Source organism: Sesamum indicum, linkage group LG10 (assembly GCF_026168435.1).
Source record: "Sesamum indicum cultivar Baizhima isolate 11 linkage group LG10, ASM2616843v1, whole genome shotgun sequence".
Lineage (NCBI taxonomy): Eukaryota > Viridiplantae > Streptophyta > Magnoliopsida > Lamiales > Pedaliaceae > Sesamum > Sesamum indicum.
Genome location: NC_142666.1, coordinates 19,773,479 through 19,800,907, shown reverse-complemented (window position 1 = coordinate 19,800,907; position 27,429 = coordinate 19,773,479). Strand labels below are relative to the sequence as shown.

The window sequence follows — 27,429 nt, the reverse complement described above, 5'->3', positions numbered from 1 at the left end:
TTTTAATACTTTTACAAATTTCTTCAATTTTAATCGAATTAGTTACCAAATTATCGTAACCGACATCTTATGAATTTTATAATCTTATTTTATTCAAACACTTTAAAAATTTGCCAGTAAAATGAGATCTTATAAAATATACGAGCTCATAAAGATATTCTAAATAAACTTAGTCGAAAACCCTCTTTATACACAGAAAAAGAGTTAGAACATTAGATTGGATTTGCATGTCTGCTACTTTGCCAAACAAGAAGTAAAAAGTAAATGGAATGGGAGAGTAGTCAGCTACCATCTTGTCTTAATACTGGCACAGGCTAAAAATCCACTTGTAAGAATCTACCACAAAGACATCAACCTTTGGACAGAGTAGGATTCCATCTGCCTCTGTCCATATGACAAAAACAACATAGTAGTGCTATTATGAATGTTGGTTTTTTGTGCTATATACAATGTATGATCGATCCATCACTGCCGGAAAGTCAGAAAAATGTTTAGAGCACGACTGTATAAAATGTGTCTGCATCTGCAGAAAGAATTCGCCAAGGAATAACCAGACAATTATTTCCGACATAAAACAATGATACTTCACATCAACAACTAACTAAAAGAGTCGTCTCTAAGTCCACGTATTTGCAAACATCTCAATCGCCTGGTGAACAAGTAAAAACGGTAGATTTAAGTGGAGAGGGAATGAGGGAAATAATTTCTCATGGTCCTCGTGTGGGAGCAAAGCAGAAACAGCCTCCGGCTTGGTCTTCGGGTATCATTCCTCCTCCTTTGCTCGTGTCGACTGCTTCCAACAACCTCACAACCTCATCCATATCGGGCCGTTTCTCTGGGTTTGCGTCCCAGCACTTCTTCATGATATTTGCAAGAGAACTTGGGCAACATCGAGGGATTTCTGGCCGCAAATTCTGTACAAATACAAAGGTAAACGATATATGTCACAAAGTAAGCAAGTTTCCAGATATGAGTAGCATTCCCATCAACTTGACCCAGCCATGAATAGGACGAAATACAATCCGACAAAAGCAGGTAGAAGTTTTTGTCTGGACAAGAAATTTTACCTGGCTAACAACAGCAGAAGAAACTTCAGCAAAACTAAGGTCTGTGTAAGGAAGATCACAACAGTATATTTCCCATAAGCAAATTCCAAAGCTGTAGACATCGCATTTTCTGTTGTAAGGTTTTCCATCTAGTACCTGAGTAGTTCAAAACGGCATCAATCTCTACTCAATTCGTCAGATGACCTACTATCTTAGCATGCTAGGAAAATATGCATTCAATATAAAAAATACAATTAACTTAATATTTATTGCAATGATTTACAATTTCCACAAAGGAAAACTTCTGAAATCTGGCTAAATTTGAAAGAAAGAATACCTCTGGAGCCATATAGCCAAGGGTCCCCGTTTCACCGGTCATGTCCCTTGGATTTTGAGCTTCGACACGAGCAACACCAAAATCAGCAATTTTCAGTGTTCTTTGAGTATCCAACAACATGTTTTCAGCTTTTACATCACGGTGTACGATCTTCTTGGAATGTAGATAGCTGAGTCTGCAAGTCGTATGAGTCAAGGTAAACATTCACTCAAAAGAATCGATATGAAAAACGTACAAATGGATACTTACCCTCTAGATAGGTCAAGAGCAAGCTGGATCACAACTTTAAAGGGAAGCTTCTTCTTCCTGTTCTTGTATAAGAACTTTTTCAGTGTCCCTCCAGGGAGAAATTCCACCACAACACAACATGCCCTCGATGGAAGGTTGGTATAGCCTTCAGACGGGTTTTTGGAAGGAATTTTGAATTGTGAAGTGCCCATTGAAGCACCAATAAACTGTAAATAAGAAAAAATAGAATTAAGGAGACATTAAGATCTCTAACCTGACACCGTGAAGATCAAACATGAACTTGATGACAAAACACATACTCAGGAAACGATAAACTAGGGAAGTCAAGGACTTAGAGATTTACTCTAGTAACATTTGGATGGTCAAGCTTGTGCCAAACAGCAACCTCCTGTTTAAATGATGCCCGAAGTGCAGCAGTTTCAGCAGCTGTGGCCATACCATCCTCTCCCCAGTCCAATAGCTTTACTGTAAAATAGATGATATTACAGTAAGAACTCTAACAAAGGGGAAAAGAGGACTAAACAAGATAGAAAATAAATTCAAAGAACACTTTAATTGAAAATTGGACTCCAAAATTGTCATCATTGGCAATATGGAAGTCGAAAGGCCATATTACAATGTGGATAGTACTGCAACATGCAAACATCTCTAATGTTGAACTGAGAGAACAACTTTGTAATTGCCATCTATTTATTTGTCAATGTTCATATCTCAGATCTAAAGCTCAATGAGATCTAAAGAAACCTTCGCCAAGCGAATTTCCGTCGTACTAATACATTCTAAAATGGCGCTTGTTGTGGGGAGAAAATTTGAGGTCCTCATATTGCAAAGAGGTAAAAGCAAGAGGGTTCCCTTTACTGCAGTGGCATGTCGATACAAACACAGAGGTGAAGTTGCCAGCATCATGATGTCAAGAACTTTCATTGCGAAGAAAATTAGTCCCAAAGTACATACATGTTCATGAGTTAACGAATTGATCACACACCCAGTAGGCAGAAAATGCATGTGTGCAGAATTCTTTTGTAAGCAAGTCTGATATGATTCACATAGATTTGGAATATAGCAAAATGTCTTCAAAGCCAGAGAGGACAAATTGCTCTTCGTATACCCATAAAATCATGGAAGCAGAAACATAGGCAAAAACATGTACTACAATGTAACTGACATTTAGATGAAAACAATTTCAATAGTTAAAGTTAAATATGTAGTTCCGGTATTACACATATACCAGCGACAGAATTTCTGAGTACTAAAATATCTGTCAAGATGGACCAACTAACCATATGCATAGCAGCCTAATACATTTGTCCTACAGGCGTCATTAAACTATTCGGCAACTATAGTCAATGAAAAGCATATGCACTGTAATCTGTCAGAGAACTGAGATTGTCCCAGTTATTCCTTCGATGAAACAATCATAAGGACAGGTATTAATAAGAGGCAAACTGATAAGCATTGTCAGAAAAAGGGCTGAGCACAAACTATTGAGATGACATCAGGAGACTCCACATACTTGTACCTAACAACTAGGTACAAAAATAATTCAACATCACAAAACATCAACGCGACCGAAAACCAACATCATCAAATCTATCCATCTACCTATGATTCCGTAAAGCATACAAAACAGACAAAATTGTAGTAAATACATATAGCTACCTGCAACGTCCTCCGAATTATAAGTACCCCTATAAACCGTCCCGTAAGTGCCCTGAGCCACAAGATACCGAATTTCCAATTTCGAAGGATCGATCTCCCAGACTTCCTTTGGTGTCTGCTTATTCTGTGTCTCAACGTTTTTCGACCAAGCCCTGCTCAAATGCTTCTCAAGTTGCACATCCAAGCTCTTGAGATCGATTTTATCAGCCCGAAAGATCATGTCTTTGCTGCTAATGCTTCCGACACTCTTCGGCTCCATGCCCTTATCACTTAAACTTCCTGTGCCCTTCAATTTCAAACCCCCTAAGGCCACGTTCTGACTCAATGATTTCTCATGTTTGGGCACCTCCAGACCTTCCTCACTCGTTTTCCCTTCCATGTTTCCAAAAATTCAGAAATTTCTGCTGTCAACTCAGCAAAGAACGAATCTTAATATGTTTCTCAATCAATAACTTGACTGAAATAATCAATCCAATACAATCAATTCCAAAGAAACCAATCAAATTATCATGAAATAGACAAGGATTTATATTTTTTACGAAAAAGATCAAACTTTTTTCTAAAGAAAGAAACTTTTCATCATCAGCAATAGGCACCAAGAGAATAAAATAAGCAAAACAACACAAGATGTAATAATATCCAACCCTTCATCTGAATTTACAAAGAAAATCCCAAAATAAGCTTCTTGGGTTGAGTTTTATATAGACAAGAATGGGTAAAAGGGGTTCTTCAATGGAATTCTTAAAACCAGAAGTCAATTGCAAGGCCTACTCTAAACCCATGAGTATCCAAAATAAAAGAGAGAGAGAGAGAGAGAGAGAGAAAAAAGATCAATAATTGAAGAAAAAAAGGATGAATTGACTTTGGAAAATTCAATAGCCCAATAATTTTCACAGCACCAACCACTCTACCTTGATAATACCCAACAAAAATTCAATCTAAACCGAAAAGTAAACCCCCAAGAAAACGACCCCATCTTTTCTTCTTAGACCAAGGGCTTCTAGCCCCCCCCCCCCCCCAACCACCAAAAAAAAAAAGAACTAAAAGTTCCCAGAAATTTATATATCTCAAAACCCAAATAAAAGATTTAAGAGAAAAAGAAGGGGCCAAGAAATAGAGTACAAAGATAGAGAGACGCAAAGATTGACCAAAACACTTTGAATACCTTTCCGTGAGCTCAAAGGAGATATCAAGAACAGATTTCTGGTCAATATATGTGTAGAAAGGAAATAAGAGCAATTATATGTGGAGAAGGAGAATGATGAGAAAAGGAGGTTTAGAGAGAGAAAGAGGGGGGGAGAGAGAAAAGCGCGGGGCTTGCCCACAATTAAGGTTTTCTATTTTTGCATCGTTCTCTTTAATGAAAAACAGTAGAGGAGAGAGAGAGAGAGGTATATATACATATATAAATATATATATAATAAAATAGGGGGACAGCACAGCATAGAAAGATACTACCGATACCCAAGAACAAATGTACTGTTCCGTGCATGTCCTTGCAACTAAATTACCTGTAAAATTGCAATAACGGATGGACCAAAATGCCCTTCATCCAAATATTTGGGCTTGCTTTTGGATTCCGGAGACAATTACTTAACAAGAATTTGATCAGGTTTTTATTTATGGATTAATAATTTGAGTCTGCTATGCTTTCCAATTTTCATGAATTTTAAATTTATTTAATTTATAAAGCTCATCATCATTCATTTTCACTGAACAATAATAAATTATAGTGTAGTAAAGTGATCGAATATAAAATAATATTAACATATTATATATAAGGAAACAATTATTAATTATTAATTAACTGTTTATAAATATTTAAGGACCTCAATTTTGTGAACTGACTTATTTTTTTGGGCATACTCAAATCATTTGAAAAGCATATTTCACGTAAACACAATTTAAAATTAAATTACACACATCAAGATGAGAATAAAATATTGTTATCGTACGAATTATTCTTTGTTAATAGAAATAATTTGTTAAAAAAATTGAAACTAATCAATTAAGATAAACTTATAGTAATATTTTTCATGCAATTACAGAAATCAAGCCAGATACATTATTATTTAAATTTAATAAATTATTATTGAGTTTTATGTTTGAACTAAAAAATAAAAATAATATGGAATAATTAGTATAAGTCCATATATAGTTGTGAATTAATTAGGACAAGGGGGAGGAGGGGCTTAGGTAAAACTAGTTTGTGAACATGTGAAACTCATTTGTCTTTTGCCACCATAAGTTTTCCTGTTGGAATTAAAGTATAATAATGTTACATCACATTGTTGACATTAAAGAAATTTATTAAGTCATGCATACCAAGAATTTGTCATACGCCCAATTTGTAATTGACCCACCTCTTACACTTACCAAACACCATCCTCTTTGTTTATGTTTTTAATTTTAAGTAGAAAATATGTATTTCAATTTTTTATAGATTTTGGTATTAAATAAAAATATATTTTAATTAGTTAATTTTATATAGATTTTGATATTAAATTCTACTTCTTTTTATTTTTAAATTTATTTTATACTATTTAAGTTGGAAAAATATGGTGAATCATGTCAACTCAATACAGTAAAAATCTCGCTATTGAGACCAAACTAATCCTATATCATTTAGTATTTTTTTTCACTTAATTGAGTGGTGATTAGGTTGAAATTCAAACAACTACAAGTAAAAACCTTAATCATGTTATAATCGGAAAAAAGAAAGGAAAAAAAAACCCTAATTTGGGTTGGATGCAATTATGGATTTGTTTAACTTGCAAAGAATCCAACTGGGAGCAAATTCAAATTCTGGTAGATGAATCCATATTTTTCAAATCCTACCCGTTAACAACCCTGATTATTCGTGACCCTAGGGAAAATGTATTATGTGCAATTGCAAGGTGGGCTCTGAACATGGGGTTCATACTCCCAACAATACCGCTCACCCAGTCCAACCCTAATTTCTTCATTCCCCATTGGGGGAAGGATTTGGTCGGTGAGACCTATCTTAATTGATAAAATTGAGACCTCATATGTTAAGATTATATGTTCGAACCCCACTAACATATGAAAATATTGTTCCATTTTAATAGTAGATTTTGTTTTATTTAAATAATAATAATAAAAAATGTTGTTTTACTTTAATAGTATCTATTATTCTATTTAATGTGATATTAATGACTAATATATAATTATTATAGTTGCCGATTATTATTATTTAATATTAATTATTGAACTAATTTATTCAATAAATAATAATTGATTGCTTTTACTTTTTAAAAAATTGGGAAAGAAATTGTTCAGTGGTCAAAGCATTAAACTTGCAACAATGTGAAGAGGAAAGTTGTCACATTTACCTCTAAATTAGAGATGAAAACTAGTTAAAATTAAAGAGAAAGAATGAACCATGGCGCAAAATCATTTTGCTGCAGGGACGCCAAACAATAATATCTCCATTGCATTACCAAAAAATCGAACTTTGCAAATATTTCCAGCCTTTTCTGGAAGCTCTTGAAACAAAAACTAATAAGGTTGGAATAGAGAAATTAAGGAAGTAATAAGGTTTCAATGTTAAAGTTCCACAATTAAGTACAAAGGGATCACACAAGTGACGATAAATACGAACTAAACACATGTTTTTCACAGTAGAAAGTACGAACGTTTCCTCTAAAGAGCGAAGATCCTTAAACACTACTAAATCATCGATCATATGTAAAGACAGCTACACTAGACAGACAATTTGCAGGTGCATTCATATGCTGTATTATGAACTCTATGCATAATGTTAACTTTAAAGTTAGCTTCTGTTATAGCTTCTTCCAGTGGGTAGCAGAAACAGGCATCAAAGAGTAGGAGAAAGGTACATTAACCTTTGGTCCTAACAATAGTAATGCTGCCTTCTCCACCTTCTGTGCGGATTTTAGTTTTCCCAACAACGGGCTTCCCAGAAAATGCTGATGTGGGGTAAGAAGCAGTAGGGTCTTGCTCGTTTTGCTTCGATTTTGGTGGAGTATGCAGCCGTTGGTTTATGTCCTTCAGAGTCACATCGCCATGGACACCACATGGTTTGATGAAGGTGAATGGGTAGACAACGGAAGAGGGTAGTTTAGGAGGTGTGCGCATATACGACTTTCTACCTGTTTGGCCAAAGAAAACCAGGGTAGGAAATGGGACATTTCCAGCAGTTAAAGAATGAGCCTTAAGGGCCATATGGCACTTGGTTATCATAATTAAATGACAAATTACTATATGGAATAACTACCTTTGAAAACAACATTTCGTTGAGTACGAACAGGATGTTTTTCTACTGCCTTAACATCATATTCAGGAGGAGTGTTGCAAAGCTCTGCAATAGAACATTATCCATATTAAGATGGGGAGGCAAATTGCTGGAAAATAAAGCATGCAACATAAAAACGCTGCTGTTATAACAATGTTCAGCAATAATTAACGGACCGAAAACTTTTGGGTACCTGAAATATCGACTTGAACATCAGATGATCCGGGCATCCTATATATCACACGAAAGCTGAATCAGAAATATTATTTTGGTGAACTCAAAGATAAAGATTAAGCAAACATACATTTCTTCAGTTGTGACATGCATCTCAGCCTCATTAAAGCAATCAACAATCCATCCTTCAGATGATGGGTCCAAGTACTCATTGCTGGATGCAGAAGTGCCTTCTGCAATACCGGGAATTATTACTATATATTCTGTACATCAATTCAATTCCTCTCTACCTTCAAACAAATACTTTGAGGGAAACAAACCTGAAAATCCAGCAACCCACTCTGAAATTTCAGAGAAAGTATCATCAAGGGAATCCTGTGTCTCCTGAACACCAAACAACAGCAGATTTAGTGATTACAAAGCAATATAAATAAGGCTATAGAACAACTCTTCGACAAGAAAACTGATTGTTTGAAGCACCAGAGCGTTAACTCAATTTTGACATACAGATTTTTCTATGTAAAGTTCAATTCAAATATGTAATTATCATCTTTTCCAGAAGGGATAACAAATCTACGAATGGCCAAATAAACTAAATATGCTTCAAAGGAAGGTCATTCACTTTTTATAGAGCATTTGGAAGGTGTAGTAAAACAAATTCAGATGTTAGTCAACATCACTGCTGGCGGTATATGTGGTTGTACCAGAATCACATAGCCTAAGGCATGGCAACTCCAAAAGAATAGCATGAATTGGCATCAACCTTAGATCTTAAAAAGATCTCATCATCGCAAAGAGGCGCATCCAGGACTTCAGACTCAAAGTGTAGCATCCGACGCCTTTTTACTTGATAGGAAGGCTCTCTGTATTCCTCTAACTCTTTCCCCATGACTTCTGCAGTTCATTTAGAAATGCATATTAGCTGGTGCTTAATTAACCCTTTCTGGTTTTGTTGGACATGGTCTTTCATGCAATTTCATATGCATGTAACACATTTGATATCCAGATAAAACATGAACCATTCAGCCAATGAAATCTGGAATTTGGGTGAGGGAATAAGCATAGTGTGTAGACAATGCATTAGAAAGAAAATGATCTTCTAAAGCCAGTAAAGGTGTAGGGGTTATGAATTACAAGACCCAATGCATAATTAGCATTTTAGTGCTAAACCTTGCTACCATTACAAAGCTACATGATGTCTCACATGCACATACAAAAGTTACTTCCAACAAAAATAGCTAACTTGAAAAGGTATTGCATTCAAACATCGAGAGAGAAAATACAGAAATAAGCTATGTCCAATGGAGACCAGGGTAAAGAAGGAGAAAACAAATGTACAAGAAAGTTGCATCCTACCACTGTTGGTTACATGGTAAGCTAAATCCCCACAAGCCTTGACTGGTGTAGTTGCACTATCGAACGCACAAGAAAGATGGTCTTCATTTTGGTTCACTCCATTCAACAGGCATTTGGATATGTCTGCCAACATTAGTAAGACAAGCTACACAATCAATGCCTCAGTTAACAGCTTTCTATCAGGGATAGGAGCTATAAAACTAAAGCAAGACAAACTCACCTGTGCTGGCATTATCTTCAAGATCATAGTCCTGGCCTTGCCAATCCCACATGTCACGGTTACTGGTCCAGAGATAAAAATTAATGTATTGTATGCCCAAAATCATAAAGTCAACATGAAACCACAAAAATACAATTCTCAAGAAGCCGAAGGCCGGTTCAATGTAAAATAAGTTCAGATCTCCAAAGCCCTCTATTTGCAAGAAAAATAACCAAAAGGTTCATCATTGACCAGATTAATCAGAAAACTTGCTAAGCAAAGTGTAAAAGACAGCAGAACCAAGCAAAATATCAAATAACTTGCCTTGAAAATTATGACTAACTAATCCTCCATAGACACTTAACTCAAAAACACTAACATGATCCTTTACATTTCTGGCAATGAATCAATAATACGTGCAATGCTCAATAAAATTGTCAAAAAAGAACAGAACCCAAGAGGCATTGGCCGATAAAAACTTACAAAAAATCCTCATTATCACACCAATTTTCTGGCATCATTAAAGCAGATCAAAAAAGCTAACCCACAAAAAATATCATACAAATTAAGCATTTCTAATCTCAACAACCCACCATAAGCTTAATCTGCAACAAATGGGCAGCAGTACTCCCAAAAAAGAAAAGGATCGATAAGGAAATGCAAACCAAAACTACCCACTAATCTAAAACAAAGGAAAAATTAAGTGGAGATTCAAGAAACTCACTTCTCATTGTTGTAGTTCATTTTCTATGCGGATTTTCAGTTATCTCCTTTTCTGAACAACTGAATTGTGAGAAAGCCCAACAAAAAGTTATTTAAAAAAACTCGAAAACTAATGTTCTTTTATAATCAGAGAACACGACCCATTAAACCATGATGGTGTGGCCGTTGTGATGAATGGATATACATGTAAGTATAAGTATATCGATACGTGTATTTATATATATGCGCACAGTTTCAGACAACGCATCTACTATAACTTTTTATACAGCCATGAGAAGGAGGAAAAAATTAATGAAAAATCTCCAATTTCAAAGAAAAAGGGAAAAGAAGTAAAGAAGAACAGCGCTAAAAATCTGCAAGCAGTGAAGTAGTGGGTGGATCCTGGGCATCCCGCATCGCATTTGACCGGGTTGCATGTTTCAATTCGGATCTCTCAACTCAACCCGGACAATAATAGTGTAAATAAAAAATTAAATTAATATTGGGACTTTTAATTAATATGTTGGATTTTGTTAATAAAATGTTTTATTGACTATATCTGGAGTCAGCTTTGAACAGATAAAGATTTCCAATAGCTCAGTTGTTTCGAATTTTTAATGTTTATCTTTTTAAAAAATCAAAAATATATTTCATTTCACATTTTGGATTGAAAATATTTTTACATCTACTCATATAGCAAATATTATACAAATACATTGCGTCTGTTGCATTATTAATTCGATTTGATCAGACTTTTATTTGGACAAGAATTTTCCAACGAAGAATTATAATTATACGTTATTCATCGAAAATATTTGATACTTTGATATATGTTAGTGGCATAATTATTTTGTACTTAATACATAGTTTATTGAAATTGAAATAATGATATGAACTTAACCATTTTACTTGAGAAATATCTATCTACTACAGCATTTGGTAGTTGAATATTAAATGGCTGATGTTGATGAGGTGCAGGAAGAGCAGTGATGAAAGGGAAAACCATCCAATCACAAGTATTGTTGGCTGAATATGTTGGAAAATTATTATTCAAGTCTGATTCGATCGAATTAAATCAATTATAAATATATTTTTTATATAATTGATCACTTTCATTACGATAAGTATAATTACATTTATCATATACTTGATTCAGATCCAACCAAACTTGATTTGAATTAGAATTTCGGAAGTTGGAAAATGTTGTTCTTGTATATGTATTATTAGAAGGAAAAGGAAAAATAATTAAAAAGTAAATAGTGTCCCTAAAAATGAAAAAAAATTATTGTTTTTGTAATGTATATATTTAATAAATATTCTTTTATTGCTTTAAAATGGCATAATTATTGTACATAAATAGTTACATAGCAATTACAGTCGTAATTGACGAAAACTTCGAACCCACGTTATGTTTGATTTATTATTCACGATAGTATGTCGCAATTCAATATTATTCAAAAACTCCAGGGGGGTAGCTACATAATGGTGTATGAAATTTATATAAATGCCTTCAAACTTCTCAATATCCTCACAAATGATGACAAATCCTGTGCTTATTTTGATAGGGTTGTATCGATCTTATCCTACCCTGATTTGACTTCAGATATGTATGGACTCATAATGATCATCCGATCTTTCATGGATCAATGGCTGACGTCAAATCTTGCAATTCAAGAATATCGTCTGTAAATATATACTAGTTAGCTCTCAATACATGCCTTAAGTACAATTTTTGATACACGAACATTCAGCCTCCATACTTTCTCTCCTACGACATTGCTAAAATAAACATTGAAGAATTCTAATCGAGATCATCTCAATGTTGTTCCACGCATTCCATTCTTGCACAAGGCGCAATTGAATTTTCAAATTACGTATTTTTAATGTAATCCATAATCAGATTATACGTCTCATTACAATCCATAAAGACAAAGCTCATCATCAAATCTTCTAGTAGAACTCGACCACGAATTCTAATATATTTCAAAAATACTCAAATATACATTTTTTGACAAGAAAAAGAAGTCTATATATGCATCCTTGATCATCTACAGACGTATAATCACGTGAACGTTGGCAATACGACTGCATGGATCTGCACAATGAACCATATACGATAATATTCATGCAACGATTAATTTAATTTAATTATATTACAGTTGGGAGTCAAGACAAACAGGAAAATGCAGCAGCAGGACAGAATTTGGTGATTGACCCTCTCCCTAAAATTGGACTATCTTACAATTTTCGTCCACATTCTCAAAGCACTCCTTATGCTCTGTAATGAGTAAGACATTAGTAATAAGTCAAAGTTATAGATTAAATTCCAATTTTATTATTGAGTTTCTATATATCTCCGCAATCCAAAGTTTATGTCCTGCAATATGTTTTGTACAATGGTAATATATGAAATATTAAAAGTATATAAAAAGTGTTTTACTAATTTAAATGTAATGTAACTTCGACTTTTTTTATTTAATGGAATATTTTTGAATCATGACTAAACACCTGCTAACTCATGAAATCAAAGGAAATAATATGTTAATTATGCGACGTATGGCTTAATTAATATTTGGGTGAAGAAAAAAATATTAAATAAAATTAAATGCAAAGTACAATGATTAAAGTCAGGAAATTATTTATTTTAACCTTTCTCTCTAAAATCCAAGAACTAAATACCGTAAATATTTTTAAGAATTACGATGGCCTGTAAAAGTTTATTATTTGACTTAGATTATAATCTCGAAGTCAAGCTTAACTATGCAATTGACTTATAATGATGCAATCCCAGATCAAATTAAAACCAATCACAAGTACCATCATTAGGTTTTCAAAGTTGAATCAAAATGAATCAATTTGGACAAGTAGAAAAATGCAACATTAGGACAAAATTTGTTGACTAAGTTAGGAATCTTATGTTTGGACAAGCCCTATTACAACAAACACATATTTATCTCCATTTCCCATGAAACAATGAATGAGAGACAAAAAGCCCATTTTCCCAGCCTTGTCGAACTGCAAAAATATGCAACAAAGCTGTCCACTTACGCCTTGGACTCATGAATACCACACTACAACCAAAAACATACACTTAAAATAATTTTATACCTCTACCGACTCTTGTTTTGTCCCGTTGCGACCTGTAATTAGACTGAACTTTATTAAATCTAGTGTTGTTACGAGTTTAGTCAACTTCGATGTTTTTAATAATATACAATGAAATGGGAATCTGATCTCTACCAAAAGTCTTGGAGAGTAAGGACGTTTTTTTTCCAGTTCTAGATTATCTTATTAAAAGAATTCATCGACATGTAAACTTAATTTGGTAGTAGTGCCCGTTCGTTTTCCTGTACTTTACGAATAAATAATCTTTTATTTTTATTATTTTATACTAGTTTTGTTTACAATATATCAAACGGCACCAAAAATATATATATATATATATATATTCAAAAAAATCCCTTTACGTACTTTTATTTTTTCAATAATTATGGCGAAGAATTCAGATTATGAGAGGGTTGTCACGTGGTAGAGCACGCATGCATGGACACTATCATAACACATGAAGTTGATGTCTGAAAGAATGTGGGAAGGTGGGAAAGTACATAGAAAACGAGAAATGTTTATCAATGTTATGAAAAAATTTGTGTGTACTTTAGGAGTGGAGTGTAGTGGAGGAGGAGGGGGAAACGTCACGTGATTAGAAGACCTTTATGCGAAGGGACCACCAACAAAGCAGGTAACCATATTACTTGCAATAATTTGGTAAAATGCAAAGGTTTAAGGAAAAAATCAAAAGCTGGTTAATACCTCATATCTTACTCTCTCTCTCTATATATATATTTATTTATTAATAATCATATATAAATTATAATAACTTAATTTCGATAACAATATCTTATATAACCAACAACAATAAATAAATTACAACAACTTACATAATATAAGATAAATATTCACACGATCTATGGAACTTAAACACATAATCTTGAATTTGTTCATAGAACCTCATCTTTAGCCGCAATCATTAAGTTAAGACATCATTGATTATCTTAATCTATATTGGTACAATGTAAATTGTACCTGTTATTCCGTTAATACAATAACTTTTTACGCTAATTAATTAAAAGTTTTTGTTGATAGAAAAATATTTAATTTGAACTATATATAATTACTACTTGTAAGTAAGCTAGATCGAATTAAAAAATTCCACCCGACTGGACTTTTTTCCTATTTTTCTAAATTATTTATATACCATAAACATATTATTAGTTTGCTTTTTTAAATTATAATTAGATAATTATATCAATATCTCAATAAATTAAATAATAGATCGATATAACTACAAAAAAACAAAATAAGTTATACCTAATCTCTTTAAAATTAATTGCCCCAAAGTTCATTTTATCAGCTAGGGTTTCTAATTCTTGTGCGATTAATTTCTTTTAGAAAATTAATAATATTTTATTAGAGTGCATGTAGATGTAGTTTCAAAACCTAACGCCTACAAAATCAAAGGGGGAAAAAAGACAGAATAAATTAACAATGATGAGATCATGATGGAGACATGGCAACCAACTTACACATGTCAAGCTGACTCATCAAAACATCCAAATTTACTTATATGGGTCCAACCTTTGGGTAGGATTTCTGACTGCCCCAACTCCAAAAACTAATAAATAGATTTCAATTTAATGTTTACAAATTAAAATTTTAATATGTTATAAGTATGTTTTTATTTTTTCATGTAAAAGTTGTTAAAGGGTATAATCAAATTATTAATTTATATTTTAGTATAATAGTATAGTTATCGATCTGCTCTTAAAAAATATCAATCATTTATATTTTATTCAATTAGATTAGGTGTAATAGAGCGTTATATTATCATAATAATCAGATGATTTATAAAAGATACAAAACCCTTATAAATTTTTTGGGAGTTTTAACCTAGCTAGCTAGATTTGGTATGTAAAATTCAATAATTGGTTATCATCATCATCAAGATGTCTTAGTGGGTTATTACAAATTATTAATTACCCAAATGATTGTTACATGAACAAAATAATTGTGCAAACACAATTAGCAAATTAAGAAATTATATAACAAATTAAAAGGTAGATGAGCATATGGAAGAACACAAATGTTTGATCCAAAAAAAAAGAGTGGTTAGGGACATAATTTTTCCAATTGTTGCCACCCTTGATTATGACTTCACATGTTGACCACATCATACAAACAACTAAATATCACCTTTTTTTTTTCTAAAGTCGATTCACATTTTACTTAAATAAATAACATCACAACAAATATAAGGTAGGTAGGTTACTGCAAAATCAAATGACAATTATAAAAAAAAAAAAAAAAAAAAACATAGTCTGGCTGCTATAATAAAAGATACTATCATTAGGAAAAAAAAGAATATGACTTTTGTTATGGTATATATATCAAGGTTAAAATTAAAAAATTATAGTAAATACTAATTAACTACGGATAAAATGATTATTATTTGTTACTTTTGCAAACAAGGGTAAAACACTAGCTATAATTAAAAATTATGCAAATATTTTGCATAATCGTCGGTTTTTGTTTAACTACAGGCACAATGACTATTATCTGTTATTTTTGCAAGTAATGGTGTAAAACACTAACTATAACTGAAAATCACGGCAAAAATTTTGACCATAACATTTGCGTTTTATTTAACTATGGACACAATGGCTTTATCTTTCGCTTTTGCAGACAAGGCTAAAACACTAGCTATAACTAAAACTCGTAGCAAATATTTTAGCAATAATCAAAATAATGGTAAATATTAATTAATCATGGCCAATATATAAGTTTTTGTATTATTTTATTCGGTCGCAATAAAAAATACTTATTCTTATAATTTTTATGTCGTGGTCACCAACCATATGTAATAAGCTCCAACGTTTTTTTTTTCTATTTTACTACAATATAATTTTATACTAATTGCATATAATAAAATTTCATATAATAATATTTTCAATTTTCTAAATACTAATAGTAATAACTTAACCCAAATTTTTTATCATTCAAATTAAATAAAAAATTATGTTGGAATTACAGTTAACATATTTTTCAGTGTATTGAGTGAAATGTGAGATCAGAGGTGTGATAATAAATTTGTATGTTCACGAGAAAATGTGATGATGCATTCAAGAAATGAGCACCGTTGATTATCATAATCATGGCTATGTCGAGGGACCGTGCGAGAGTGGGACCCATCGATGTATGGATGGTCCAGGTCCACCCTTTTAAATTCGGTGCCGCGCCTAAACATGAATGCTACTGACTACTGTAGCTGTAGCCCCTGCCTGTCTCGGATGTTCCCGGGTCGCCCGCTTCCGTCCGCATCTTGGACTATCCATTTTCTTGACCCAAATTATAAATTATTCACATCTTATAAATTTCATAATTTTGAGGGTTTATATATTTTTAAAATAAAACCTATCTCTTAAAAATACATTATAAGATGTACAAGCTCGTCAAACGTTTTAAATACATGTAATCGAACACCCTCTAGCTATAAATGTAACATATTATTTAATATTTAAATTCGTAATATTTTGATCGAGATTATAATCAACAATATTATATTTTACAATATGTTATTGAACGTATATATTTTTTTCATAATTATCGAATTGCCATTATATAACCCAATGATTGAACATTTGAAATATAACAAAGGTATGCTATAAAATACATATATCAAAAATAAAATATCTGAATTATCAACTAATTGATTGAGTTCCAGATTGAATCTCATTATATCGAAGAAAAAAGAATTATGATAATCACAAAATAAATTCACAATCTACAATCATAGTGAGACAAATCAGCCTATACCCAAATAATAAATATATGATTAAATCCTGTAATACATTAATTGTCAGATAATGGCATTAAAACAAAATTTAATAGCATCTAAGCCAGTGATTGACTGACCAAATATTTTCTTAAATGAAAATTACACCACAATAAATAAAAAGATATTCAGTCTGCATAAAAACCGACTCGCCAACAAAAATTCATAACTGAAATCCAAAAATAAAATCTGATTAGCAGAAATTCGTGGAAACTGAATGGATTTCAATTGACAAAGTCACATGGAATCCCGTATGATTGAATAATAAACATAGTGTGGTGAAAATGACAAAATCAAGAAGTAAGAGGGGCGAATATAGAATTTCTGTAAAAGGGAAGGACCATTTTGTTAAAACATTTATCTTCTTTAGTTTCCCTCCCAACCCTCTTTTTTAACGTTGCCTCCTTTGGCTTTGCATATAACTTCACCCGCAACAAAACAACACATGGACAACAGCTGTGTGTAGTGTGTGTTTTGGTGGGTGGTGGGGTCATTTCTTTTGTCAGCACAAGAAAAATCCATTCTTTTTTTATCTTCACTCCTCTCTCAGTCACTGCCCTCGGCACTCTGTTTCCCGCTTCTTCTTGAATTTGACCATTTTGTTTCTTCCTCTCTGGGGAGGGTGTGGTGTAAAGCAAAGAGAGAAGGGATAGGGAGATAGATAGGCGTATACATAAAAACAAGAGATGGGGGAGGGGTTTGAGATTTCTGCAAAAGAGAGCAATCAAGAAGAAGGGGAAGTGATGGATACTCCCGAGAGGAGCAAGAACAACCAGATCGCAGCTTCTATAAGCAAATTTGAGGTTGGTGATTGGTTTATTGCACGCAAAGTTTGCATCTTTGTTGTTCTTGGTTTAATTTTTCTAATGGGTCTTTTGGGGACCCTGCATTGTTTTTTTTTTTTTTCCCTCTTTTCTTCTTATCTTGTGCTGATTTGGGTTGTTTGACTGCCAGAAATGGTTTGAAAAGTGAGTTTTGAGTGGCTTCAGTAAAGTGTGTGTTTTTTTCTCTTTCTGAACTGATCTTGGATGTCTGGTGCTCTTCGTAATTATGTGAAGGATGTCTTTTTGTTTCTTTATTTTGGGCTCTAGGTGTATTGAATCTTGGTTTGTGCTTTTTTGATCTGCTGAACAAAAGTCATTTCCAGCAAAATCTTGCTCAGTTTTTGAAGTGAAGTTTTGACTTGACTTTTGTTAAATTCATTCAAGTGTTTTCTCTGATTACTGGGAAAAAATGGGAAAAGAGTATGGAGCAATTGGATGAATGCTCATAGTTTGAACGGTTTTCCGTCTTCTAGGACTTCATGCTTATGCATATCTATCTTTCTTTCTTTTTTTCTTGGCTATGTCTGGCTACTGAAGGATCTGGTATCTAGGTTTTTAGTTGTTATGTTAATTTTTTCTCTTGATATCCTTTAACCCTGTGAAAATTATTTTTAATGTATACTTTGGTTTATGAATTTTCTTTGTCTAGTAAATCAGTAAGTATGGTGGAATTGTAAGTTCATTTATGCATGTCATTTTTTGTCACCAAAAGTGAGATCTATCTTAATTTTTTTGGTCAAATGGAGAAGTTTCTCAATGGTAGTGTTCCCTTTATTGGTTGGATTTTTTTTTTGCTTCAGTCTATCTGACATGGTGAAATTAATAGTATTTCATTGTAAATCTGCTCTAGTTTCAGCGCTCCTTTCATTTCACAAATTATGCCTTCAAAATCTTTCTTTTGAGTCTGTCATTTTCTATTTTTGAAATCATTCGTGAGCATAAAGTAGCCAGCAGATCTACCTCTGTGCTGTTGCGCTCAGGTGAATGCAATCTTGCTATTGTTGAGTTGTTAGCTAATGCAAATTTATTGATTTCCTCTGCTTTGAACTGATAGTAAATTTGTCTGGCACTTTCTTCTCTCTTTGATGATAGTTTTTCTTCTTTGATTGCAGGACTCCCCTGTCTTTAACTTTCTCAACAGTCTTTCCCCCATCAAGCCAGTTAAATCCATACACATCACTCAGACGATCAATCCTCTTAGTTTTGCAACTCTTCCATCTGTTTTCACTTCACCCCATGTTAGTTCTCTCAGGGAATCTAGATTTCTTCGAAGGTAATGGATCCACCTTTCACAAATGTTACACCTTTTACCGGGGCTGGTATCAATTATTAGCATTCTTGGTTAAACTGTTTATCTTCTTGTAGGCATCAGCTTTCAGATCCATCAAAACCCGAGTTTTCTTCTGATGAACGGAGCACAATTGATACAAATAAGGTAAATATTGAGTCTAGTAAACAATCGGATGAAGAGCGGGAAAATCTCAACCAAAGGGTATCTGATGGTGAAGTGGCTGGTGGGCCATCTTATGATTGCTCAAAGCTTGTAGTTGAGTCTGCAGAAGATCCGAGTTATGATTTTAATAGTCCCAACTCCGGCTTAAGACCTAGCTGTGGTCTTAAAGCCAAACACATGGCGGATTATGCGTGCAACAGTTCAACACTTGTGCCATTTGTACAAGAGGCCTCTCAAAGGGGTTCATATGGAAGTGAAGTGAATATTGAGGGGGTAAGCCAGGTTGATCAAGATAAAGATGTCTCATCGTGTGACTGGGAGAACTTGATTTCTGATGCCTCCAATCTGTTAATTTTTGAATCACCAAATGGTACAGATTCTTACAAGAAATCAACTGATCCTGGGACGAGTTTCTACGCAAGTATACCGAATGACATGCAGAATATGCACTCTCTTTGTGCAGCGGGTCCTGGTGAGCAAGCTGGAGAGGGAGGTGAACCAGAGCACTTGTCCACCCAGCCTGGAGAAGGAAGTGAGATAACAGAAATTGCTGATAGCCATGACATAATTGCTGGTCCTGAAATGGACAATCCTGCTGAAAAGATGGATTATGAGGTAATATTGAATTGCAGTTACTTTGACGTGGTGCTTGATAGCCGAGGAATAAAAGAAGATGAAATTATGATAAGATTAGGCATAGTCAAATTTGTAATTCACTTTTTAAGTATAAAGGATCCAGTACCAAGCATATAATATAAAATAACATGCTTTTCTTTGCCATTTGCTTTTAGTATGTAACTGCTGAAGGACCTGTAAGCATCTGTTTCTGTTTCTGCATGGGTATGTCTGTGCATAGATTACTCCTGGTGCCCGAAATCTGTATTTCTTATTAATGTTTTCCATTCTCTGCTTTTGTAGCATCTTTCTGGTCTTTACCGCGGTATGAGAAGACGCTGTCTTGTCTTTGAGATGGCAGGAGGCCGCAGAAAGCATATGGATGAGAATTCAGGCTCTGATTCTTCTGCAATGCTGCAATCTGATGGCAGCACTTCCTCCAATGACCAGAAACTACTTCCCATGAGAACAGGAAATGATTCTTCACGTCGTGTTTTGCCTGGCATTGGCTTACACTTGAATGCTCTTGCAACAACTCCTAAGGACTACAAAATTGTCAACCATGATTCGTCAGCTTCTGGAAGACTATTGATTGGACCTAGCACATCGGTCAATTTCCATCCTTCAACTACTGGTCAAGAACTGTTGAACAACATTTTATCTGTTGCCCCATCGGACAGAGAAATTGATGGCATTGATAATGCTCTTCTGCCCGTTGAAGATTGCCAGGCATCGGGATATATGGCGAATGAAGAGATCAATCAGAATAGTCCAAAGAAGAAGAGGTACATCTTCTTGTTTTTCTTTTCCTAAACCGATTAATTACAATATCTGGTTTTTGCTATAATTCTTGTCAACTTCAAATTGACTTTTCAGGCGTAGGGTGGAACAATCTGGGGAGGGTGAAGCCTGTAAGCGGTGTAACTGCAAGAAATCAAAATGCCTAAAACTGTAAGTTCTTTTATCTTCGGAGCTTCCTATGGCACAAATCTTGTCCCTTCACATTGCAATTGGAGCCTCCTTAAGTTATGAGCTCGACTACTTTCTTACTTTGCAGTCTTACCAAGTTGGTATATTCTATGTGACATCTAATCTGTTTGGTGATAATTGCATATGATGGCCTATTTTATTGCTTGATATATTGCCTCAAGAAACACATATGAATAACCTGTAGCTTTTGCATGCAGTTACTGTGAGTGCTTTGCTGCTGGGGTGTACTGTGTGGAGCCGTGCGCCTGTATAGATTGCTTCAACAAACCCATCCATGAAGACACTGTCCTCGCAACACGCAAACAGATAGAGTCAAGAAATCCTCTTGCTTTTGCTCCCAAAGTGATCAGGGGCCCTGATTCTCTATCAGAAACTGGGGTTAGAAACTGATTCTGGACTTACGTTATGCTCACTTATGATTATGTGCATTTAGTTATTCTGTTTAATTGTTCCTTGCAGGACGACTCCAGCAAAACTCCTGCTTCCGCTCGGCATAAAAGAGGATGCAATTGCAAGAAATCTGGTTGCCTCAAGAAATACTGTGAATGCTATCAGGTTTCTTTTCATCTTTCTGTTAGGATATGCTTTATCTTTAGTTTGTCAGCTGATGGGAACTTTCGCCTCTTCTTGAAGGGTGGTGTTGGCTGCTCCATTAACTGCCGATGTGAAGGGTGTAAAAATGCATTTGGTAGAAAGGATGGTGAGCATACATTTAGATATGTCACTACTGCTTATAAAATTTAACATGGGAATCGATTCAATGTATTTTTCAAAGAACAAGAGACAGAATTATGAAATTTGTCACTACCGATTGAGCCATTTTTAAAATTCTCTTCACATTTCTGAATCAGGATCGGGTGTAATAAGCACGGAAGTGGAAGTCGAGGAAGATGAAACAGATATGCCAGAAAAGAGCATGCTGGACCCAAGTTTCCAGAACACTGCAGTCGAAAATGACCTGGAGCAGAACATTGATTCTGCGCCTCCGGCAACACCTTTACGGGCTGGAAGGTACAAAAACACTAACAGTAGTATCTTCACTTTGCATGCTCATTAACATTTCTCCTTGTGTTGACCACAAATTCTGTTATGTTATTGTTCTGCCAGGCAATCAGTTCAGCTCCCATTTTCCTCAAAGAAGAAACCACCAAGGTCCTCTTTTCCTTCTATCGGCTCCTCATCCGGTATCTATGCTGGCCAAGGTTTCGGCAAGCCAAGATTCTTGCCACCACCACCCAAGTTTGATAAGCATTTTGAAACTGTTAGAGAAGAAGAAATGCCCGACTTTCTTCAGGGAGGATCACCAGTCAGTGGCATCAAATCATTGTCTCCTAATGGGAAGAGAGTTTCTCCTCCTCATGGTGTTGTGGGTACGTCCCCCGGTCTCCGGAGCAGCAGAAAACTGATACTTCAATCGATACCGTCTTTCCCTTCTCTCACCCCAAATCAGTGAACCGATCTTTTCCGCGCGGTGAGCTTCTTGATGTGGCCCTTGTAGTTATGTAAGATATATGTTGTGTTAGTCTATGCTTCCTTGAGTTTTGCCCTTCTAATTCTTGTATAATAAGTAGTGCTGCTGTTTTTTCTTTCTTTTTCCCCAAAATAAAACTACTTGTTTTATGAAGAAGTATTGTACGTATTCCAAGAACCTAATATCTAGGCTTGAGTATACTACACACACACACCACGCACACTGTTTATTCATCGCATCTCAATTCTTGAAATCTTCATTCATTCATTTGAAAAAAAATTATGGTTTTTGCAAATTCCTCTGCCTTGGTGTTCTCGAAGCACGACTCAGTGGTTTGGACTCAAGATATTTTACGAAATAACAGGAAGTTTTGAGGTGGGCTGGAATTATGGGCTCAGAGGATCAGCCCGGTTTAGCCCATCCCCAAACCCCGTTTGTTTGGCCCATATCCGAGTCCATATTATATGTAGAGACACGTGGGTTTGATTTTAATTGTTAGGTTAAGTTTTTACGGGGGAAAAAAACTAATTTGTTCAAAGAACAACCTAAGTTACACAATTAAAAAGAAAAAAGAAAACACATTTGGGTCATAAATGGGCTAGATTTTTCTCAAGCTACTAAAAATTTTGGTGGATTTGGAGATAAAGATGGCTTCCCATTTTCTCCATTTGGTTACTTGAAAAAACAATCAACTATTTGTAGAAAGAAACCCACAAAATTGGGTTCGAATCTTTGAGGGAACGTCAGTGTCTAAAGCTCCCAATTCACTAAGAAACAAAATCACAATCTGCATCTTATCTCCCATCTTTATGCAATTAGGCCCCATTTTTATTACTTTTTCTTTCTGGTTTAGTCCTACCACACACTTTTTTACGCAATTAGGCCCCATTTTATCACTTTTAATATCCTCTCTAATTGGCTTTTACTCGATTTCCGGGCACGCAAGCTCTTCTTTTTCTTGTTCGGGACTTTTGATGGAAGGACGTTACATGCATACAAGTAAATATTTTCACATGGGCGCTTGTCTATAGATGTGCGTCTCCTCATCAAATGTTATTCATTTACATTTTTTTCTCTTTTTTCCTAATATTCTCCGAATGATCCAAATATTGAGGAATTCTATTTATGACAAAGACATCGAAAACATAAGTGAAAATATAAAACTTGTTACTTTCTATGAGTGAATTAGAGGATGAGAGTGAGCAAGTTAAATAATGTTCTAATACCTTTCAGTGAAAAAACATCCAATGACGACTTATTTCTTCCAATTATTTTGAATTTAATCCAACCAATTATAGAAAACAAAATCTAAGGACCAAGAATCCATACATAAATTTTGATGATACGGATTCAAAGTCCAATGCAAAAGTGTTCATACAAAATTATCCCTTTTACCGAATTCTCGCACCCAATATTATTGAAGAGAGAGAGGGGGGGCATCATGTGTGTCGGTAAAGTCCAGCTATAGTTCACATAAATTCAAGGCATTGTACAAACAGGTGGAGGGCAACATCAAGGCCAGTAGACAGTAATATTTGCTTTAGGACAAACCACCAAATTGCAAAATAGACACACTATATATGTATATGTGTTGCTGTCATTTTGGTTGTAGGAAGTGATGTGACTCTGGAGAAACATTAGAACACTGTTTGACAGTTCTTTTGGGTTAGATTGTTTGTTACCTTCTCTTGTAATTGAATCCACAAATCTTACGCAATTACCTTTTGTATCAGGCTATTTTTGTCCAAGTATTTATTTTAAGGGAAATTCTAATATAGACTGAGTCTGATTAGATTTGAATTAATTATATAATAAGTATATTATATTTATAGTATGGTTGGTGTATAATTCAAAAAAAATAATTAGTCATGTAGCAAATGATCTTTTTATTGGTTTGGATAAGAACTTTTTCTACTTGTATTATTATCTTGATGTAATGTACCATTTTTTTTTTAAGTAATTCGTGACCTTTTTTATTTTAATTGTAATTGCAACATCATAAATTCTCAATCTTATTTTGAAACATTATAAGTTCAACAAAACATCATGCAGTAACAAGTTATGTGTGACGATGATTAACAACGTGGCTTTATCGCTCCCCACATACCAACCAAATTAAAGGCCACATATATAGAAGTTGTAGGGGCCTAGATTTATGATTTATTTGTTTTGAGAGGGAATTTATTAAATTTTACTCATTCGATACCACGAGTATTTAGGGGCCTACATTCGACTTATATTCAAACCTTATTTCAATGTGTTTGAGTCCAAATATGAGTATTAGCAATTACAATGAGTCTGAATCTAAATATTGTGTGGCCATGAACATGTTTGGTCTCAACAAAACAGACAAAGACAATTAACTAAGTGTCAACATAGATGGAGTTGAGCAAACATTTTTCATGGAAGGAGAAAACAGATTCAAATCTAACCGATAATTCTTGAAAGTTCTAATAGAAAATTATTGCAATTGCAGATCTGAAGACAAAATCATCTCTCCCTTGATTTGATTGGGTTCTTGTTTTTGTTTAATATCCACGTCTTGTACTTGTACAGTTGGGAGTGGGGTACAAATAATGCCAACTTAAAGCAAAATAAAAATGCGACTTTGGCTTGTTTAACAAACAAATATTGTTAAAAACGTAGTTGCTTGTATGTATATACACACACATATTTAGACCCTCTCTCAAAATATAAAGTTATATATTTTTTTAAAAAATTTTAAATGACATTTACAATCCTACCTGACCCCATTTCATTAGAGTTTGGACGAATAATACTGAAGTTAGCAAAAAAAATACATAAATTTATAATTTTACCCCTCAATTAATATTCCTATGTAATAATTTTGTACTTATAAGGAAAAAAAACGTAATGATGTTAACCTTACACTCCATATATATATATATATTATATTATTCATTTATAATTACAAAAATATTTTTGAAAATATTAAATAAGCGAAAAAATTAAAAATTTATGTAAATCATTTTTGTCTGAACTCTAATGAAAGGGGGTCAGATGTAAACCAATTTTTTTGGAAAGGGTGTAAGTATAATTTTAAAAAAAAATATAATATTACATTTTCAGATAATGCTAAATGTAATTAATCATATATATATATATATATATATGTGCCAGATTGATTCTACAAGCTGATTACTCCTGCACACCTTATTCAGGCATATGCATGATTTTTTTTATTTTTTTTGTTGTTGTTTTTAGGTAACAAGTGGAAACATTGGTACTTTGTGCCAAACACAAGTAAAATGATGGCATCCCATAATTATGTCTTTTTTAGAACATTGTCTTGTTATCCAATGATACTTTCCCACTTCTATCTACAAAAGTCCATCACGACTAAACTTAATTTAGTTGGTAATAAACAACAAAATAACAACAAATTTATAAAGCCATTGATCACTTGTAATTTTTGTGCAACATTAAAAAATTTAACAGTAGAGTATTATTCTGAGATTTTTTAAGACAAGCATGCATGACATGTTTATAGTTTATGCAGAGTGTATCATACAAGAACGTGATTATACTAAAAGTTACAATATTATTAAGTATTTTAATCAAATGCCCATTTATTTATTTTAATAATGCAAACCACCTATATATAGTAGCTTCAATTTTACTTATCCATATATAATAATGTATAAGCACACTATTCCTTACTTCCCTTATATGATATTCTTCACTTTCAAGATCTAGTTACACTAATTAATTATAAAGCAAGTAATTGTTTTAACTGATGCAGGCCTAAAGATGTCGTTGTCTTTACAATAAAATGGTCGACAGAAAATAAGTGGAAAAAATATATTTTTTGTCCTATAATTATCGTGTGATAGCATTTTTCAATTTTTTAATTTTGTAACTAAAGACAAGTTTAAAAAAGGTAGCACAGTTGATCCTATTTCTGCCGCAAAATGTGCATGCTTGGCACATGACAACCCCATTTTTTTTTTCCAGATAAATTGCCACTTTCTGACAGAGATTAGACGAAATGGACTACGTTTTTTAAAATTATTGTCCTCAATTACAACATCAAGATTAGAATGGATCAAAAAGTGCCACCTTCAAAATTATAGTTGCATTTTGCCCAAGTTTTGTCTTAAGTCACCATATTCTAATGTGAAAAAAACACCAAATTCCAAAATTTTATCTCCAACTTGAATGATTTATTTAATTATGTAAAAACAAAGCAAACAAGAATTATAAGGGCGGTACATGTGCACATATTTATAGAGGAATTAATGCCCAATTTTCCCAACTGCATGTGAAGGCTAATACATGAGCAGTAGTGCATAGCATCATTTCTTAAGATCACACTTGAATGCAATATTGTGTATCAAATAAGTGGATTTTATGTTACTCAAAGAAACAAACCAATTTAATTAGCTCACAGTATTGAATGGACAAATAAACCATATCCACATGATGTAAGGGGACCCTCTGCACCTGGAGTGGATGATTATATATGACAACAAATTGTTTACAAAACCCGGACTGCAACTTCCATGTGCACATTCATAAATTCTACTGCTTTTTCGTGCTCATGAATGTCACTTTATATCAACAAAATGTAGCCGTTTTGCATGCCTCAATTCATTGTCTCAGAACACCAATAAATAAATAAATAAATCAAAGAAATTTTGAGCCATCGATACATTCTAATATTCAGCCATACCTGCTGCCCATTTCTTGCTGTCAAAAATTGCTCCCACTATTATTACAAGAGAAATTATAATATACTGTGATATAGATTATTAACAATTTTGTTTACTAATATATTGTTTACTTCAATACATATAAGCACAAGGAATAAATTAGTTCTAATCGATTATGTCACTACTACTAATTTGAGCTAGATCATTAAGTGGTACGTATAATATTGAAGCTGAAAGAGAAATCGGATCAAAACCCAATGAGAAAGTAAACTTAAAACTTTTTGGAAGGGCAGGAAGTCAAAATATCTTTAATATTATTTTTTTTTTTTGTGAAAAAAGGGAGTGAAGTTTGACCAAATTATAATTAAGTTCCCACAACTTTTGTATGTGAATTATAAGATAGGTGATGTGCATATACACATATACAAGGTTGCTCTTTGTGGAAGCAAATTATTGAGAAGAATCAGTGTGGAAGGGGCAGCCCATGTTTATATGTTTTGGTCGCATCCTATGTTT

The 27,429-nt window shown here is 33.7% G+C and overlaps 3 protein-coding genes across 8 annotated transcripts; 1 reads left to right on the top strand and 2 right to left on the bottom strand.

Moving 5' to 3' along the window:
- Positions 1 to 393: 393 nt before the first annotated feature.
- Positions 394 to 4,648, bottom strand: LOC105171315 (serine/threonine-protein kinase 52). Of its 5 annotated transcripts, none has more exons than XM_011092383.3 (7): positions 4,457 to 4,648; positions 3,292 to 3,695; positions 1,976 to 2,097; positions 1,633 to 1,838; positions 1,384 to 1,558; positions 1,068 to 1,202; positions 394 to 914 (listed from the first exon to the last, which is right to left on the bottom strand). In XM_011092383.3, exons 2-7 carry the CDS (start codon positions 3,668 to 3,670, stop codon positions 708 to 710), a joined length of 1,224 nt encoding a protein of 407 aa, XP_011090685.1. In that variant the 5' UTR covers positions 3,671 to 3,695; positions 4,457 to 4,648; the 3' UTR covers positions 394 to 707. The 5 variants fall into 5 exon arrangements, with proteins under 5 accessions (XP_011090685.1, XP_020552983.1, XP_011090687.1 ...); XM_020697324.2 differs by having other exon boundaries at positions 3,292 to 3,692; XM_011092385.3 differs by lacking the exon at positions 4,457 to 4,648 and adding an exon at positions 3,936 to 4,184.
- A 2,150-nt stretch (positions 4,649 to 6,798) lies between these two features.
- Positions 6,799 to 10,443, bottom strand: LOC105171573 (protein XRI1). The gene is made up of 9 exons (XM_020697190.2): positions 10,021 to 10,443; positions 9,318 to 9,379; positions 9,098 to 9,220; positions 8,505 to 8,635; positions 8,062 to 8,125; positions 7,872 to 7,974; positions 7,761 to 7,798; positions 7,550 to 7,633; positions 6,799 to 7,424 (listed from the first exon to the last, which is right to left on the bottom strand). Exons 1-9 carry the CDS (start codon positions 10,038 to 10,040, stop codon positions 7,153 to 7,155), a joined length of 897 nt encoding a protein of 298 aa, XP_020552849.2. The 5' UTR covers positions 10,041 to 10,443; the 3' UTR covers positions 6,799 to 7,152.
- Positions 10,444 to 17,317: 6,874 nt separating this feature from the next.
- Positions 17,318 to 22,422, top strand: TCX2 (TESMIN/TSO1-like CXC 2). Of its 2 annotated transcripts, XM_088886168.1 has the most exons (11): positions 17,318 to 17,690; positions 18,824 to 18,984; positions 19,077 to 19,534; positions 19,628 to 19,779; positions 20,083 to 20,564; positions 20,656 to 20,730; positions 20,967 to 21,147; positions 21,229 to 21,324; positions 21,403 to 21,469; positions 21,621 to 21,780; positions 21,877 to 22,422. In XM_088886168.1, the coding sequence occupies exons 1-11, from the start codon at positions 17,574 to 17,576 to the stop codon at positions 22,220 to 22,222; spliced, it is 2,295 nt and encodes a 764-aa protein (XP_088742294.1). In that variant the 5' UTR covers positions 17,318 to 17,573; the 3' UTR covers positions 22,223 to 22,422. The 2 variants fall into 2 exon arrangements, with proteins under 2 accessions (XP_088742294.1, XP_011090684.2); XM_011092382.3 differs by having other exon boundaries at positions 19,077 to 19,779.
- The last annotated feature ends 5,007 nt before the right edge of the window (positions 22,423 to 27,429 follow it).

Excerpts from the sequence above, each read along its gene's own strand:
- LOC105171573 (XM_020697190.2), bottom strand. The coding sequence starts at position 10,040 with ATGAACTACAACAATGAGAA. Across the intron at positions 9,221-9,317 it reads TGAAGATAATGCCAGCACAG|ACATATCCAAATGCCTGTTG; the intron begins GTGAGTTTGTCT and ends TAATGTTGGCAG. Across the intron at positions 7,425-7,549 it reads ACGAAATGTTGTTTTCAAAG|GTAGAAAGTCGTATATGCGC; the intron begins GTAGTTATTCCA and ends TTGGCCAAACAG.
- LOC105171315 (XM_011092383.3), bottom strand. The coding sequence starts at position 3,670 with ATGGAAGGGAAAACGAGTGAGGAAGGTCTGGAGGTGCCCAAACATGAG. Across the intron at positions 1,559-1,632 it reads GCTCTTGACCTATCTAGAGG|ACTCAGCTATCTACATTCCA; the intron begins GTAAGTATCCAT and ends TACGACTTGCAG. Across the intron at positions 1,203-1,383 it reads TTGGCTATATGGCTCCAGAG|GTACTAGATGGAAAACCTTA; the intron begins GTATTCTTTCTT and ends TGAACTACTCAG.
- TCX2 (XM_011092382.3), top strand. The coding sequence starts at position 17,574 with ATGGGGGAGGGGTTTGAGATTTCTGCAAAAGAGAGCAATCAAGAAGAA. Across the intron at positions 18,985-19,076 it reads GAATCTAGATTTCTTCGAAG|GCATCAGCTTTCAGATCCAT; the intron begins GTAATGGATCCA and ends ATCTTCTTGTAG. Across the intron at positions 21,148-21,228 it reads ATTCTCTATCAGAAACTGGG|GACGACTCCAGCAAAACTCC; the intron begins GTTAGAAACTGA and ends TGTTCCTTGCAG.